Source organism: Camelina sativa, chromosome 14 (assembly GCF_000633955.1).
Source record: "Camelina sativa cultivar DH55 chromosome 14, Cs, whole genome shotgun sequence".
NCBI lineage: Eukaryota > Viridiplantae > Streptophyta > Magnoliopsida > Brassicales > Brassicaceae > Camelina > Camelina sativa.
This window is the reverse complement of record NC_025698.1, coordinates 616,628-632,382: the sequence shown is the minus strand read 5'-3', so window position 1 is coordinate 632,382 and position 15,755 is coordinate 616,628. Positions and strand designations below refer to the sequence as shown.

Below are 15,755 nucleotides of genomic sequence, written 5' to 3'. Positions count from 1 at the left end.
CAAACTGAAGCCAGCTCAATCGAGAGTTTGGTTCCAAGATCTCTCTACGACTCAATATTCATCCACAAGGACAATACCGCTTGTCCCGCAAATGGTTTCTACACTTACGAATCCTTTGTGCAGGCGACGAGGCGGTTTCCAAGATTCGGGGGCGTAGGAAGCCCCGAGACGCGGCGGCTCGAAGTGGCTGCGTTTTTGGCTCAGATTTCACACGAGACTACCGGAGGATGGGCAACGGCACCAGACGGACCGTACGCTTGGGGGTTGTGCTTTAAAGAAGAAGTGAGTCCACAAAGTATTTATTGCGACTCTTCTAATACGCAATGGCCGTGTTTCCCTAACAAGACTTATCAAGGCAGAGGTCCAATTCAACTATCCTGGTAGGTTCATATAAGTATTTCATAATTGCAATTTTGAGCATAAGAGAACTACATGTATTATGTGGTATTCGATTTGTATACACCCCAAAGCAAACAACTACATCAAAGATAAATAAACTCTATCATGCAANCCATACAGCAAGATATGATAGTTCTTGGGGGGAAATAGCTCGTTTCCCCGTCTAACATCATAATTGTTTAAATTTTTTTTTTGCGATAATAGGAACTACAATTACGGACCGGCCGGTCGAGCCTTAGGATTCGACGGTCTAAGGAATCCAGAAACGGTGTAAACTAATTCAGTGATAGCTTTCCAAACAGCACTTTGGTTTTGGATGACGCCGCAGAGTCCCAAACCGTCGTGCCATGACGTCATGATCGGGAGATACCGACCTACGGAGGCAGATTTAGCTGCTAACCGTATCGGCGGTTTTGGTTTAACCACAAACATAATAAACGGTGGTTTAGAGTGCGGGATTCCTGGAGACGGGCCGGTTAATGACCGGATCGGGTATTTTCAAAGATATGCTGGGCTATTTAAAATAACAACTGGGCCTAATTTGGACTGTGAAAATCAAAGGCCCTTTGCTTAAATAATTAATTTGGTTGACCCAAATATTACTTTAGTATACAACAAAAAGTCAACAACTATCTATGTCAGCTCTCACACATGGAGACATGAAGGTGTTTTTATTTTCTATAATGTATATTTCTGTGGGTTGTCTTTTGATTTAATGTGATTTGATGGTTTTGATTTCAACTACTACCTAAAATAAATTAATTGAGACAAAGTTATTCCCATGGTATTCTTCATGATTGTTATTTTATCTCACACCTTTAATCTCATTTTCAACAAACAACCACTATGTTGGTTATACTTTTACATACTATATTTGAAGGTATGAGCACTTTTTTGTTTGTTTCTGGCTTCAGAAATATTAAGCATAAGAAAGATTAATATATGAAACTCCATCAAATTAAATAGATGGTATATCAAAGATAATTCAAAACTATTTCTGAATATTAAATCTAATGGTTTATGTTTGATAAGAAAAAGTTTAAACCGAGGAGAAGAATCATACGCCAGGTGGAAGAGCTAGTTTTTGGGGCGAGATATAAATGCGACACAAAAGTCAGACAAAAACCACTTGCTTGCCATTGCCACCCAAAGATTTAAGAGTCCCACTGGATTCTCTCCTTCGTTAGATTTTAAAAACACACACAACATCGGTCCACAATATCCAGGCCCACTTCTTTTGTTTCTCTCTCTATATATATAAACACGTATTTAGAATAATCAGATGACAAGACAAACTCCTCATCAAAACCCTAAAACAAAGAGAGAGACACAGCTTCCTCAGAGTTGATCATCATCATCAATGGCGTCAATTGTTCTTCTACTCACACAAATCCTTCACCCTGCAAACCCTGAATTCCCTTCTTCTTCCTCCATGCTTCTCACGTCATCATATTCTACCTCTAGGTCCTCTACCTATTACACACATGAACAGAAATCTCCAAGAGCCACAAGATTCGACAGTGTCAAGATCTCACCTCTTCACGAAGATCCTCAAGATTCAAGAGTTATGATCGATTTGTTCTAGACTTCCTTAACCCATCTCTCTCTCTCTCATGCTTTTTGTATTATTCTCCCCAACTTTTGGCCACGAATTGTAGTAAGACTTATGAGAAAATCAATGAAACCTTTACAAGCTTAAACTGTTGTCAAATTCAAAACAGCAATCTAAGTATCTCTATTTGGTTTTCATTCTATTCTTGTTACTTGTAAGCGTACCTCGACATGAAATTGTTGAATTGGCTTGCAACTTGCAAGCACCTCCATACCAATGCTACACCAGCAACATAATTGCCACCCAAGAACATCCCATCATGACCCAATGATGAAAGAGACGCTTTCTCTGCGGCTACCAAATCAAATGTTACCTATCAGAAACTGAGGAATGGCTTGAGGCCACACTATTGCTTCAAGTACAACTAGATCAGTAGAATTTGGCTTTATCAGCATCATAGCCACTGCTTCCACTAACTCACCTTCTGACTGCAAAGAGACCAAAAGATGTCAACTTTACTATTTGTTCCTGTCGAAATTGTGAATTCGTTCGTAGTCTCAAGAAACTTACTTATTAGTTTATTACCTTTGATAGGATCCCCGTGTTGGTAGCTCCGTTCAATAGCAAGACTTTTCCAGGTGGTGCCCGATTACGAAAAAGCAAAGAATTGTCTATTATTCCTGGATAAGTGTATAGAACAGATGAACAATGACGTTACTTTTTTTTTTTTAACATAGGTAATATAGTCCTCCTAATCAGGAACATAACTATCTTAAGTATCACCTCGAAGTCTTCCTTGTGTGCGTAGGTGAAATTGGCCAAACCCTTTTAGATAACCATCTATCAAGCATTCGTTTCGGATTTGCCTCTTTCGGGAATGAGACAGATACTCTTCAACTGGCGGATAGTACATTCTGAGAGCGCTTCAAAACTACCCCCTACACTCATCAATCAACACTTGTGACTCTGTACAGAGAACAGAACATCCCCTCTGGAATTTCACAAGTCAAATTGTATCCTCCGCTGTCCAGCTTAGTAGTACTTGAGAGCTTCCAAGACACCTAAACTTTGCTTCCCAACCTGCCCAAATATTAAAAAAAAAAAACAAGATAATGCAAGTGTTTACAAAGTCTTTGCGTTGTTCTCCTTGAAAAGGGTGAGAGAGGAAAAGAAAACAGATTCATTCGTCAACATCTAATCCTAATCATAATACTGTATACCTTGTAGCGCCAACATTGTGAGAGTATCAGATTGGTGTTTCTGAAAACACACAACTGTTTCGCCATTTGGATTTGGCAGGCGCCCGCAGTATCAGATTGGTGTTCAAATGCCAAGATAGAGCAACCCCAATCTGAATTCTCTAATGCTGAACAACTCAAAGACCGATTAAGTCGTTCGGCTTTGACGGAGCCGGCCTCAATTTCCCATTCCACAACACAAACCTCTGCAAAAATGAGGATCTCCCAAGACTTAGCTCATCCTTTCAAGTTTTCAAACCACACATTCCACAAATTCGCTTAACCAAAAGACACAGCATCCGATTCCCACCAAAACTCCTCTCCTATTAAACTGTAAACACTATACTATCAGATACAACTCTCAATTGTTCCGCAGGTAACTTCATGAATACTACTTGTGAGCTTTCAGAATCAAATCTAGAACATCGAATTGCACTACAATGTGAACAACTAAGAGAGTCGAAAAAATTGAAGGAATATAGACCGTACCACCACGACTGCGTTGCCGCCGACCGGAGAACGGAGAAGGGAGAAGTGAGATATTTTCCATGGCGATCGCTACCGTAAGGAGAGAAGCAAGCCAGAGGTTCTCAGATGAAATTAAAAAAAAACACAACGTCCTGAGTCCTACTGCGTCCAAAGATCCATTATTGTACTTATATGGGCCAGCTGAAAAGCCCATTAAATATGTTGGGTTAAAATATCATGTTCTCTATTTGGTTATGTTTGCAAGTTATCATCATTTGTCAAAGAAGTTCATAATTTGTATGTACATGATGCATTTTAACTTTAACATAAACTTAAAAAAAAAAAACTCATAAAATTTGTACAAAAACATAAAGAACATCTGACATAAATATCTTTTGACTCATCTATTTTTATAAGAATGTTAATTCCTATGATTTGTTCTTAGTGTTAGTTTGTTAGAAAATGGGCATATAGTACTTTTGTAACTAATTTTATTTGATAATTCGTTATTTAAAATATGTGAAAAAATCATACAACATAAAGCACACCAAATTAATAATACGACTTCCACAATGTCTATTTTTTTTCTTTTTTTTTTGCAAATGATCCCTTCCAGATTATTAAATAGCAAAATCACCCACCCTTCCTATAATATATAATCTAAAATGTTAATGTGATAATTTCCAACATTTTATTTTTTACATAAATATCTGATCTCTAAAAAAACAAAATTGTGGATAATGAGTTGGGCAGCAGATCAATGGATGTTGGAATTAGTGTACTATGAAAAAAATGAATAATGGATCAGCCATTACATTCACAAACAGTACTTGGTATAGTTCAGTTCCAGTTCCAACCATAATGATGGGAACAAACAATAGCATAGAATCAATCATGCTAACGTTTTTTTTTTTTTCCATTTATTAATCGAAACAGTGTAAGTAAGTAAGTCGATTGGAACGTATATTCCGAAAGGTCTTTGTCGTTTATGGGAGAAGGAAACATGGAGTGGCTGTGGTTTTGCTTCGTCGCTCGCTAAGACACCAACAAAAAACGGAAAGTACCGAGTGTCAGACATAGCAGCATGTCCATCACGAGGGATCACGTGAACGACACGCATTTTCTTCTCTCTTTTTAGGATTTTTTCAGGCCCATCTTTTTTTTATTCAACGCCTACGTACATTTATAAAAAAAAAAAGGTTACATGTAATCATGTATAACATTCTTTAAACCTAATCATAATATTTTTTTGTACTCAACTATTTTTCACAAATTACCCGAATTAAAATTTGAATCTTTTTTTTTTCTATTTTAAGAAACCAGGTAACAAGCCTATTCAAAATATGTTGTAATTGAATTGAATTGAATGTCAAAAAAAATATATACTGTTATGCTGTAATAATTGGAGTTTTTCATTAAGGAAATAACGTGGACCATCGCACCTGCTAGGTGTATGTATGGTTGATGCCGACTTGACTCTAAAATTCCAATAAATGTGTCGTGGGGTTACAGAAAACAAAAAGCTTATTCGTTTATAGTATTGGCTTTGGGTCTACAACCCACGTGGGATTTCTCGACAAAACCCTAAATGATTTTTTTTCCAGGAACCCATTAGTAGTAGTCATGAATCGTATTCTCTCAGCAGCTGGAATNCTGGAATAATCGTTCGTTTTTTTTTTTTTTTTTTTTTTTGAAAAAAATCGTTCGTTGTTGTTGAAAAGCAAAAAAATTGTGATCAGCGTACTTAACTAAATTTTGAATTTTATGTGTTCGCTTAAGCAAACTAGACATTAAATATCAATATGTAATAGACACATCTTATTCTATAATAAAAAAATACATCAGAGACGACTGGACATCGATTGATCTATATATATATATATATATAATACAAATAGCAAGTATAAAACGACGACTATCCAAGGATAAAGGATAAGATTACAGGAAAAATAATTAACGGATAGAAATGGTCCTACCCGTTATGCACTACAGTTCTTTGGTGGAGAGATGTAATTCAAAATGTCACTCAAATCTCAATAAATATATATATATATATATATGGCTTTCCGAAGAGTAGTTAATCAAGATCATGTATGTATGCAATTATGCGTGCAATGTATACGTTATTATTTATTGTCGATGTATACTTGCATGCCTAGATATTTTGGATTTTTTTTTTTTGCGTAATGTCATCAAAATAAATCTTATGAAATAGTTTCCGATAATTATGAAGAGAAAACCATTAATAGGCCAAGTAATATAAATTAAACAGAGTAATATTTCATTTGAAAATTGTGAATATGAAAATTATTCCATTGTTGTCGGTCGGTGTACGTAAAATAATTAAAATATTTATTTTTCTTCTCCAAAACAAAAGCACCACCCGAATCATGAAGCGTGGCAAAATATAAGTGGGTCACTAATGTAGCTGACAACTATACCATCTGCCTCATCCGGTCGTTCCTCCTATATTATAAACGAATGAGGATTCCATTTTCTCGGACAAATCTGAATAAAAACAAATTTCTCGAATTCTTTCATCTCCGGTTCTTCTTTTAACGAACATGTAAGTATAGTTAAACAGGAAGTTTCTGGGTGTACGTAGGTTTCTCTTGTCCTATCGATAATTTATAAATCTCGTAAACCCTAGCTAATAATTTACTACTTTGTTTCTTTTTCCTTTTGCAGGTTGAATCACGACGTCGGATCACTTGCTGTGAAAGATCAGGGTATGGCAAAAAGAGCAAGAAGCGATGAAGATCGTCTTATCGACGGTCTAAAATGGAGCTACGGTTACTTTGATCATGATCATATTCAACTTGTTCCAGAGATTCGTAAAGAAGAAGAAAAGCCGAAGGAGGATTTGTTGGTTGTTGTCCCTGATGAACATTCTGAAACTGATGATCATCATCATATTGAAGATTTTTCAGATGGTTCATATGATCGATGTTATTTGAGAAACAAACATGAGAACCCAAAAAAACGCCGTATCCAGATCTCAAGTGATGTAAGTCGATTATAAATATATATATATATATATATATTGGTTTCCATCTGTTACCTTATGTATTATACATGATTTCTGACCGGTTCCTTAATTTTTTTTTCCTCTAAAAATTTGTTTAGGAAGAATCAGAGGACTTTACAAGAGAGGTTCCCTCAGTTACACGAAAAGGTTCCAAGAGAAGAAGAAGAGACGAGATGTGTGATAAGATGCGTACGCTACAGCAACTTGTACCTAATTGTTACAAGGTTGGTGTACATATATATATATATATATATGTAATTATGTATTATGCCAAACACACACACACACATATATGTATTATGTGGATGTATATATATATAGTTCAATATTTTTTAGGAACCTTGCTGTAAGTTTCGGTTCCTGATAACCGGTGGTGTTTTTTCGGTTTTCAGGCGGACAAAGTTTCGGTTCTCGATAAGACCATAGAGTATATGAAAAACCTTCAGCTTCAACTTCAGGTGTATATCGTAACTAATACTATTCAGTATATTTTCTTCACCCTTTATTCAATATTCTATGTATGCTTGTTCATATATATATTTGAATTGTTAAGGCTTGAGATTTTTGGGGAATTCATAAATTCTGATTTTTTTTGGTTGATCGTTCTTGTTATTTGATCTAACTCGCCAACTTATGATATTTGTTACAGTATTGTTATAATAATAGTTATATAAAGGAAGTTTTAATTTAGTAAAGTTTAGAGAAGTTCTCTCAACTTTTTAGCCACTGCGTTACTGTTCCACTAGGCAAACATTTTTTTGCCGTCAAGACATATTATCAATTAGAATATTAAAAGATGTATATTTGCTATATATATTTATATTCAGAAACTGAACTCTAATCAAAGTTAATGTTGTAATTGCAGGTGATGTCAATAATGGGAATGAATCCTTATTTCCCTCCTGCGACATTTAACTTCGGAATGCAAAACCACCTGTTCACTGCGATGGCTCTGGCTCAGGGCCAAAATCAGGCGAATCAAACCGCGTCGACACCGTTAATTCAAGCTTTAAATTGGCCGTTACCACCGTTTACTAATCTTTATTCCCACACTCATCAAACCAGCAGTCTCCCTTTCTTACAACAGCATCGGCAGCTTCTTCTTCTCAATGTCTTTGTGGTTTGGTTCCTTGTTTCCCAAGTCCCTGGGATTTTTCTTCCCGTACGACGGGACTATGATATGTAAGTAGCTCGACAAAAGTTATGTGCAATGAATGTTGATTAAGATAAAATGAAATTCCAAAATATCAGATAATAGTTCCCTCGTAGTGTTTTTATTTGATTAGAGTTGAAAACGAAAACCCATTGAACGTAGGAACAAGGGAAATAAGAGCCTTTTCCTGAACTCTAAGTAGGTAGTGTTTCAAATGGTATTGGTTACATCTCAAATTCTCAATGATATATATCTTCAGCATCTCAAGTTCAGGCCCACTGGATAATAATGTTCTATGCGGAAAGTGACAATAACTTACCTCTGCACACTACATCTACATGTTACTTAGAGCATTTTCATCCCACATACTTGATAGGGGGTCAGAAAAATTAAAAAAAAATAAAAAAAAAAAAATAGAAAAAGGTGGAGAGATAAGATAATAGTGTCTCTGCCCAAATCAAATAAGACACTGGGTCTCTTGCTGTTTTCTTTTCATTGGTTGGATAAATTAAAAAATAATTAAATAATTAAATTAAATTAAAATAGTATTAATTCATTCTTTTGACAACCAAATGGATGGATGACCGGTGGGATTGCCCTTAGAAGCTATAGCTAGGGTGTGGCTCTCGCTCTGTCAACTTAGGGTGTACGAGAAAAGAAGAAACGGGGAACGTGACTTCGAGGATAAAATTAACCACTTGCTTAGCTTACACATCGATGATTTATTTGCGTTTAGCGTATAGTATTATAGCTCACCCGTTAGCTTGAAATATTTAGAAAAATCCATTGTTAGTTTGTATACGTAAATACGAAACTCCAACATAAGCAAACAAATTTTGTGTGCCAAGTTTGCATTTTTCCAAAATAAATTATTGGAAAAACTGAAACTTTTTCTACTTGGGAATTATACATTTTTTTTTTTATAGACATAAATCACAGAAAAAAAATCTACACACATATATATTCGTTATTTTACCAAATATATGTTTTAACAAGACTTAGCTTTAGTGAAAAACAATGTCAGAAAGGCATCGTTTTACCTACTAATTAGCTGTGACGTACATTTCTTAGTTTGGTCAAGACAAATGAAATGTTCGGATATTTTGTCAAGCAAATGTCTTGTCGATCAAAACTGGTCTATGATTCTATAAGTAAAAAAAAACTTCGAGCCTCTTTTCTCATCACCAAATAAAATTCATATTTTCCTTAATATTTATATTGGAGTCATGATGATTTCAAGAATTTCTATTATCGTCGTGTTATCTTATATTATCACTTCAACTAGTGCATATGATCCTGATGCTCTTCAAGATCTCTGCGTTGCCGATAAATCTCACGGTAGAAATTACCTCTGTTAATTTAATTTATCCTAATGTCTATTTATAATTAGGGTCATCTCAATCTCTATGAAACTCTTGTCTAATTTTTTTTTTTTAAGAAACAGCGGTAAGTTGAAATTAGAGATTTTGCGGACTTACATATTACACTAATACTTTCAAGTTGACTGTCTCAAGATAATATAATAATACATAACATGAACCGCTCGATGTGCCCATCGCAGGAACCAAACTGAATGGATTTCCATGCAAGGAAACGTCAAACATCACGGCGTCAGACTTCTTCTTCGCCGGAATCTCAAAACCCGCCGTCATAAACTCCACCTCCGGCTCCGCTGTGACGGGAGCCAATGTGGAGAAGATCCCAGGCCTCAACACTCTCTCGGTGTCCTTAGCGCGTATAGACTATGCGCCGGGCGGTTTAAACCCACCTCACACTCACCCACGAGCCACAGAAGTTGTCTACGTCCTCGAAGGAGAGCTCGAAGTTGGGTTTATTACGACGGCGAATAAGCTTTTCTCTAAAACCATAAAGATTGGTGAAGTTTTCGTTTTTCCAAGAGGGCTCGTGCATTTTCAGAAGAATAACGGGAAATCTCCAGCGTCGGTTTTGTCGGCGTTTAATAGTCAGTTGCCGGGGACGGTTTCCGTTGCGGCGGCGCTTTTTGCGACGGAGCCTGCGTTGCCGGAAGATGTGTTGACTAAGACTTTTCAGGTGGGAACTAAGATGGTTGATAAGATTAAGGAAAGGCTAGCCACTAAAAAATAATCTAAAACGACGATATTGTAATTAACGGTTTCATGATGAGAAACCTAGATTTGTTTTTACTGATGTTATTATGGTAACTAAGACAAAATAATACTGCAGCGACTATATCTTATCATTGTGAGTTATATTGTTTTACAAAACTACAATTCACTTAAAATAAATAAATCCAAATATTTTATTTTTAGTGTACGTGTAATTTTAATTTAGACAGGCTGCTTGCTTGTAAACCAAGTGTTCGTCCTTGAGCTTGGACTAGGTTGATGAAACACTTCTAAACTAGAACCGGATCCGCGTTACAGCGCAGGAGAATATTTACGGATATTGACAGTTCTTAACGGATATTGACAGTTCTTAACGGATTGAAATATGTAACATTTTATTAACTATAGTGCAGATAAATCATATTTGTGTTAGATCACATATATAATTTATTTGGTTATAATTTGTATTTGAAGGAAGGAAACACATATATGAAAAGAATAAAATGAGTATGTGTAATTTTATATTTGGAATAGTTGAGAAGAGTATTAAATTTATAATATAAAAATTTAAAAGTAAATATTCGAATATTGAAAATATTTGATTAAGTATATTAGTTTCTAAGTCTAAATTACTATAATAGTAAGAATATTTTGTCATATTATATTTTTGATAATATAAGTAAGGTATTAAATATAAGTAAACTATGTGGGTTTTGTATTACAAAATTAATCTAAACGAAGGTACACAGTATAAATGCAGCTAATATATTCGCATATATCATAAGAAATTTAAACAAATGCCCATAAAAAAGTAAAGCTTTTACATGGCTCTCTATTAATCTACTTACATATATGCATCTCTTCTTCTATAGTGTTCTATTAAATATGTCTCGACTCTTCTCCATGTTTATTTATTTCTCTATATGTGGCAGCTCAATAGATGATGCATCTTTGTGGAAGATACCCACCAAACCCGAATTAGAAACATACATGTTGAACATTCTTGAGCACATACTTAATCACTGAAAAGATCAGTAGATTAATAGTACATATTTAAGTCATAGTAATAAATAATACTTATTTATTTCTTGAGCACATACAAATATATATGTAAAAAAAAAGATCAGTATATTATATAAACAATATATCAAACTGAAAAGTCAATGTAAAGGTCACAAAAAACATAGAATTGGATAATAAGAAGCTGAAGACTCATTGTTAGTATCTTGGCAATCTCATTTTGAGTCCTTTACTCTCCACACTTGAGATACTTTATAACTTGCATTTGCAATCATTAGTTCTATTTGACACATGTGAACCAAAAAAACTAATATAAGAAACAGAGCATCGAAGGTAATCTTAATTACGTAAAAATAAAAATGAATCAACCATTTAATAAGTTTTCTAGACATTCCAGTTACTGCAAATTGAGATGAAAAAATCAAAGATATATAAAGAAATAAAGAGATACAATCTTAAATCTCTTTAATTAGAGAAATAAAGAGATATACCACATATCTCAATGTATGGCTTCGTTGCCGATGTGTTTTCTCTAGTCAAGTTTTATTCCAAACAAAATAACCTCAAAAGATTTAAAGAAAACAAATCAGAAAGTTAAACAACATGAAAAACAAATCATAAAAGCTTTGAAACATGAGTGCTAGAGTTTATGTGGATATGTGAATAATTTAGTTAGATTATCTATTATCTATTTATAGGCTAAGAAGGGTCGGCTAAATTGTGATACAATTTAGGTTTAATAAGATCAGATTTTTTAAAGATTTTTTTGAAAATTGAAATTAAGGCAATGATAATATATGTGTATTAACTGTTTAGATTGTTTTTTTGGGTAGAAACTGTTTAAAATGTATTGATGAGATGCACAATATCTTACCGAATTAAATATGTTTATATATGTAAAATTTAAAATTTAAATGTATGATTGTAAGGTAACGAATTGAAAGTATTGCCTAAAATATAGGTTAGTTATGTAATTATTATTCTTATAATTAATTTCGTAATTATTGTTTCCAAAAATATAGAATTTTCGACTAACAGTTTTCGGAGACCTTTTTTAAATGCTAAATGCTAATTATAAAAGAAAATTTTAAACATCCGAATTTGAATTTTGACGTATTTCACATACCTAATTTATATTTGCTCCACAATATTTGGTGTTTAGGATTTCATTAGTTGTTTATTTCTTATTCTAGCGGATTATTTTTTCCTTGTCACGTGAATAATTAAGTTTATTTGTAATATAATTCATGTAATTAGACCTGTCCTAGTGGTAATGCCCTGATTGTCGTACCGTTACTTTTTTTTCGTCGGTTCGACGCTGAATCGTTACTTTTTTTTATGTAAATTAATTATAAAATAGCTATTATCTTCTCTTTTTTTTTTTTTACAAACACAATAAATCGCTATTATCTTCTTCTTTTAAGATATGATTTCTGCAAAAATCACAATATCGAACATCAACCCATCACTTGATCTTGTCACGATTTTGAAGTAATTTTGTTTACTATAATATATCATCCAGCAATGAACAATTTTTTATAAGTTACAAACAAAAACAATATATCGTTTTTTATTTTTTCCCCTCGACATCATCACCGTTCCCGGTGAGTCACCACCGACAATCACTTTCTCTGATGTCGTTATTGGTACAGTGAAATACCGTGACTCATGAGGAAAAAACTTGAATTCTCCGTGAAATTTTGAGATTTTGTTCAGTTTAAAAAATTTTCTCAAAAAAAAAAATATTTGATGATCCATTTGTCAATGACGCGGATCTTTCTGATCCAGATCCAATATTCTCAATCTTGGATTATTTCTCTAGAATTATCGGGAATTAACCCGATAGAAATATCTGACTTAATAATTTCGGGTTATTTTAAAAATAAAACCCCACCTATTAGTTTTAGTTGTCTTATTTAACCTTAATGAATTGTTCTCTAGTAAATGACGCCCGAAGCATTTTCGTCCGAATGAGAAATTATTAAATCAGATATCTCTTTTACTAGGATTGAACAAAAACTAATATGGGACTGAAAAAATTGTATAATGGGCTAACTAAAAGGGCCCATTTAAAACGATACGTTTCGCTGGTGATTTTAGCCGACGGAGAGTCAGATCAATCTAAAAGCCTAGAGTGAGTTCGTCGTCGTCGTCGTTTTCAAGCACCATTAGCTCTTTCAGGAATCCGATAGATTCTTATTGCGATGCCGCCGAAGAGAAACTTCAGGAAGCGTAGCTTCGAGGAAGAAGAAGATAATGATGTAAACAAAGCTGCGAATTTAGATGAAGAAGAGAAGCGTAGGTCAATCCTAAATTGAAAAATTCACCACTTTTAGGGTTTTAATTCTTTTTTTTTTCGTTTCTTCAATTAGTTTGATGGGTTGTTAAAAAGGTTCGATCTTTGGTTGATCTGCAGATTGGCGTTGGAGGAGGTGAAGTTTTTGCAGAAGCAGAGAGAGAGAAAATTAGGGATCCCAGCTTTATCTTCAACGGCGGCGCAATATAGCATCGGAAAAGTGAAACCAGTGGAGAAAGCCGAAGCTGAAGGAGAGAAAGAGGAGCTTGTGTTGCAAGATACTTTTGCTCAAGAGACTGCTGTTTTGATTGAAGATCCCAACATGTAAGCAAATCTCTCTCTATACAAAAAAATTAACCTAATTTTCGATTGAGTTAGAGTGAGCTGTCTTTGCAAGTGTTATAAGAGTTGTTTTGATTCTTTAGGGTAAAGTACATTGAACAAGAATTGGCTAAGAAGAGGGGGAAAAATATTGATGATGCGGAGGAGGTTGAGAACGAGTTGAAGCGAGTGGAAGATGAGTTATATAAGATACCTGATCATCTTAAAGTAAGTTGCTTTGCCTAATGTAACACATTGGTTGTTTTTAGTGTTTTATGTGTTACAGGGGATTACGAATGTTGTTACTAAACACCTTCTTTCTCAGGTTAAGAAGCGTAGCTCGGAAGAGAGCTCAACACAGTGGACTACAGGAATAGCAGAAGTCCAACTCCCAATCGAGTATGAATACACTTTCATTGATTTGATGATAAAGTTTTGAGTGTTTAAAAGACTAATGGTTTGTTTTTTTGGGTGGATGGTATAGATATAAGCTGAAGAACATTGAAGAGACAGAAGCTGCCAAGAAGCTTTTGCAAGAGAAGAGGCTTATGGATCGGCAAAAATCAGAGTTTAGCATTCCATCTAGTTACAGTGCGGATTATTTCCAACGTGGGAAAGATTATGCTGAGAAGCTTAGAAAAGGTATTGATTTGTGAATCTCCTTCTCTTTTATATTTGTTAGTCCATGTGTGTGTGGATTCTAATATTGATCGATATAAATTTTAATACGCAGAACATCCTGAGCTATACAAAGACAGAGGTTCTCAAGCTGATGGTGAAGGAGCTAAACCGTCTACTACTAGTACTAACAATAATGCTGATTCAGGGAAAAGCAGACAAGCAGCAACTGACCAAATCATGTTGGAACGATTTCGCAAGAGAGAGCGTAACCGTGTAATGAGGAGATAAAAAGTAAAACTATATATTTGCAGACTTCATCCTTGACCGGGTAACACTTTTGGATGCTAGATGTATGTTGTATTGGAATTCTGTAACATTTCATTCAAAAAAACAAGATTTTAGATTTCATTTACATTGTCCATAGAAAAGTGTGCTTTCAAAAGTTTAAGTTGCTCTTAAAGCTTTGACCAAACTGCCAATTCGAAGGAACTACATTGAGTGCTGTCTTGATTTTACCATTACTGGTTTGGATTTTGAATGAGAGACTTTGGCCATTAAGGTAAGTAAGGCTTTGCCAATTAGATCCCCAGTTTCTTGACATTGATTCCCATTTGCTGCTTTTAGAGCCTTTGATCCATACTTGGGAAATTTCACCTGCTCCTCCTACATTTGAGATGAGGACAAGCTCAAAGTAATCTCTACCGTTCATTGTGAATCTCATACCTCCGCTTCTTCTACATCCGACCCTACAAGATAATCATCCCCAACGAACCTTTATATTAGAGAAAGTAATGTAGGATGTAGTTATAGTAACCAAACTGAAATTTGATCGGTTTTGTTAGGTTTATGCCAGATAAATTCAGTAAATCTGAATTTTGTTGCTACCTTCTATAGAGAACAGGGACTATTCCGGCTCTGTACTTAGCAATGGTCTCAAACGCAGGCTGAGCCATGTCGAAATGAGGCCTGGGAGGGTTACACCAACCTCCATTATCATTTGGTAAAGCATAATTTGGAGGACAGAAGTTTGTAGCTGTAATTGTTATCCATTTGCCTTTAAGACACCATTGTGGCACTTTGGCCGCATCACAGACCATTTGGTAACAACCGCCACAAGATTTGCCGTCGTTGAACAATGCAGTGCTTAAGGCTGCCGTGTTTGTCCCGTAACCATCGGTGTAGAGGTTGCCGTAACCACATGCTCCACCTGAAATTCAGACCAGGAAAAAAAAGGATACTATAGGTTATGTATCTACGACCGAGTTGCATTTTAATCTAACCGAAATAACCGATTTCGAACCAAAAACTATTGATGGGTGATTTCTTGTAATTAAAGAAAACTTGGTGCTTTGAGGGGTTTTTCTTTGGGTAAGAAGAAAGAAACCCTAAAGCCCAAGAAACCACTTACCCATTGTACCAGAAGCATCACTTCCGCCGTAGAAGGTTGCATGAGCTTGCATCCAGCCTGCAGAAACTGAGCTGATCATACTCGTGCAGAACATCGCAAGGAGAAAGATAATAGTAGAGAAAATCCTCGTCATGTTTTGTTCAGCTCGTGTTTGCTTTAATTAC

General features: G+C 35.0%; 5 protein-coding genes and 1 pseudogene across 8 annotated transcripts; 4 read left to right on the top strand and 2 right to left on the bottom strand.

Moving 5' to 3' along the window:
* Positions 1-988, top strand: part of LOC104738717 — a 4,767-nt pseudogene extending 3,779 nt beyond the window's left edge.
* On the bottom strand, positions 1,551-3,804 carry LOC104738716 (protoporphyrinogen oxidase 1, chloroplastic-like). Of its 4 annotated transcripts, none has more exons than XM_010458906.2 (6): positions 3,679-3,804; positions 3,172-3,520; positions 2,735-3,031; positions 2,537-2,631; positions 2,433-2,439; positions 1,551-2,305 (listed from the first exon to the last, which is right to left on the bottom strand). In XM_010458906.2, the coding sequence occupies exons 3-6, from the start codon at positions 2,862-2,864 to the stop codon at positions 2,160-2,162; spliced, it is 378 nt and encodes a 125-aa protein (XP_010457208.1). In that variant the 5' UTR covers positions 2,865-3,031; positions 3,172-3,520; positions 3,679-3,804; the 3' UTR covers positions 1,551-2,159. The 4 variants fall into 4 exon arrangements, 3 of the variants coding, with proteins under 3 accessions (XP_010457208.1, XP_010457211.1, XP_010457210.1); XM_010458909.2 differs by having other exon boundaries at positions 1,551-2,299; XM_010458908.2 differs by having other exon boundaries at positions 3,172-3,395.
* Positions 6,181-7,962, top strand: LOC109124830 (transcription factor HFR1-like). Its single transcript, XM_010458905.2, is given in 6 exon segments — positions 6,181-6,223; positions 6,346-6,664; positions 6,784-6,909; positions 7,078-7,143; positions 7,551-7,725; positions 7,728-7,962. Coding segments are annotated over 6 exon segments (825 nt in total). The 5' UTR covers positions 6,181-6,221; the 3' UTR covers positions 7,865-7,962.
* LOC104738714 (germin-like protein subfamily 2 member 2) lies at positions 8,978-10,128 on the top strand. The gene is made up of 2 exons (XM_010458904.2): positions 8,978-9,176; positions 9,400-10,128. The coding sequence occupies exons 1-2, from the start codon at positions 9,065-9,067 to the stop codon at positions 9,942-9,944; spliced, it is 657 nt and encodes a 218-aa protein (XP_010457206.1). The 5' UTR covers positions 8,978-9,064; the 3' UTR covers positions 9,945-10,128.
* On the top strand, positions 13,033-14,595 carry LOC104738713 (uncharacterized protein C9orf78 homolog). Its single transcript, XM_010458903.2, has 6 exons — positions 13,033-13,247; positions 13,362-13,565; positions 13,667-13,790; positions 13,888-13,961; positions 14,047-14,204; positions 14,296-14,595. Exons 1-6 carry the CDS (start codon positions 13,150-13,152, stop codon positions 14,469-14,471), a joined length of 834 nt encoding a protein of 277 aa, XP_010457205.1. The 5' UTR covers positions 13,033-13,149; the 3' UTR covers positions 14,472-14,595.
* On the bottom strand, positions 14,606-15,724 carry LOC104743112 (putative expansin-A17). The gene is made up of 3 exons (XM_010464228.2): positions 15,592-15,724; positions 15,069-15,390; positions 14,606-14,929 (listed from the first exon to the last, which is right to left on the bottom strand). The coding sequence occupies exons 1-3, from the start codon at positions 15,722-15,724 to the stop codon at positions 14,620-14,622; spliced, it is 765 nt and encodes a 254-aa protein (XP_010462530.1). The 3' UTR covers positions 14,606-14,619.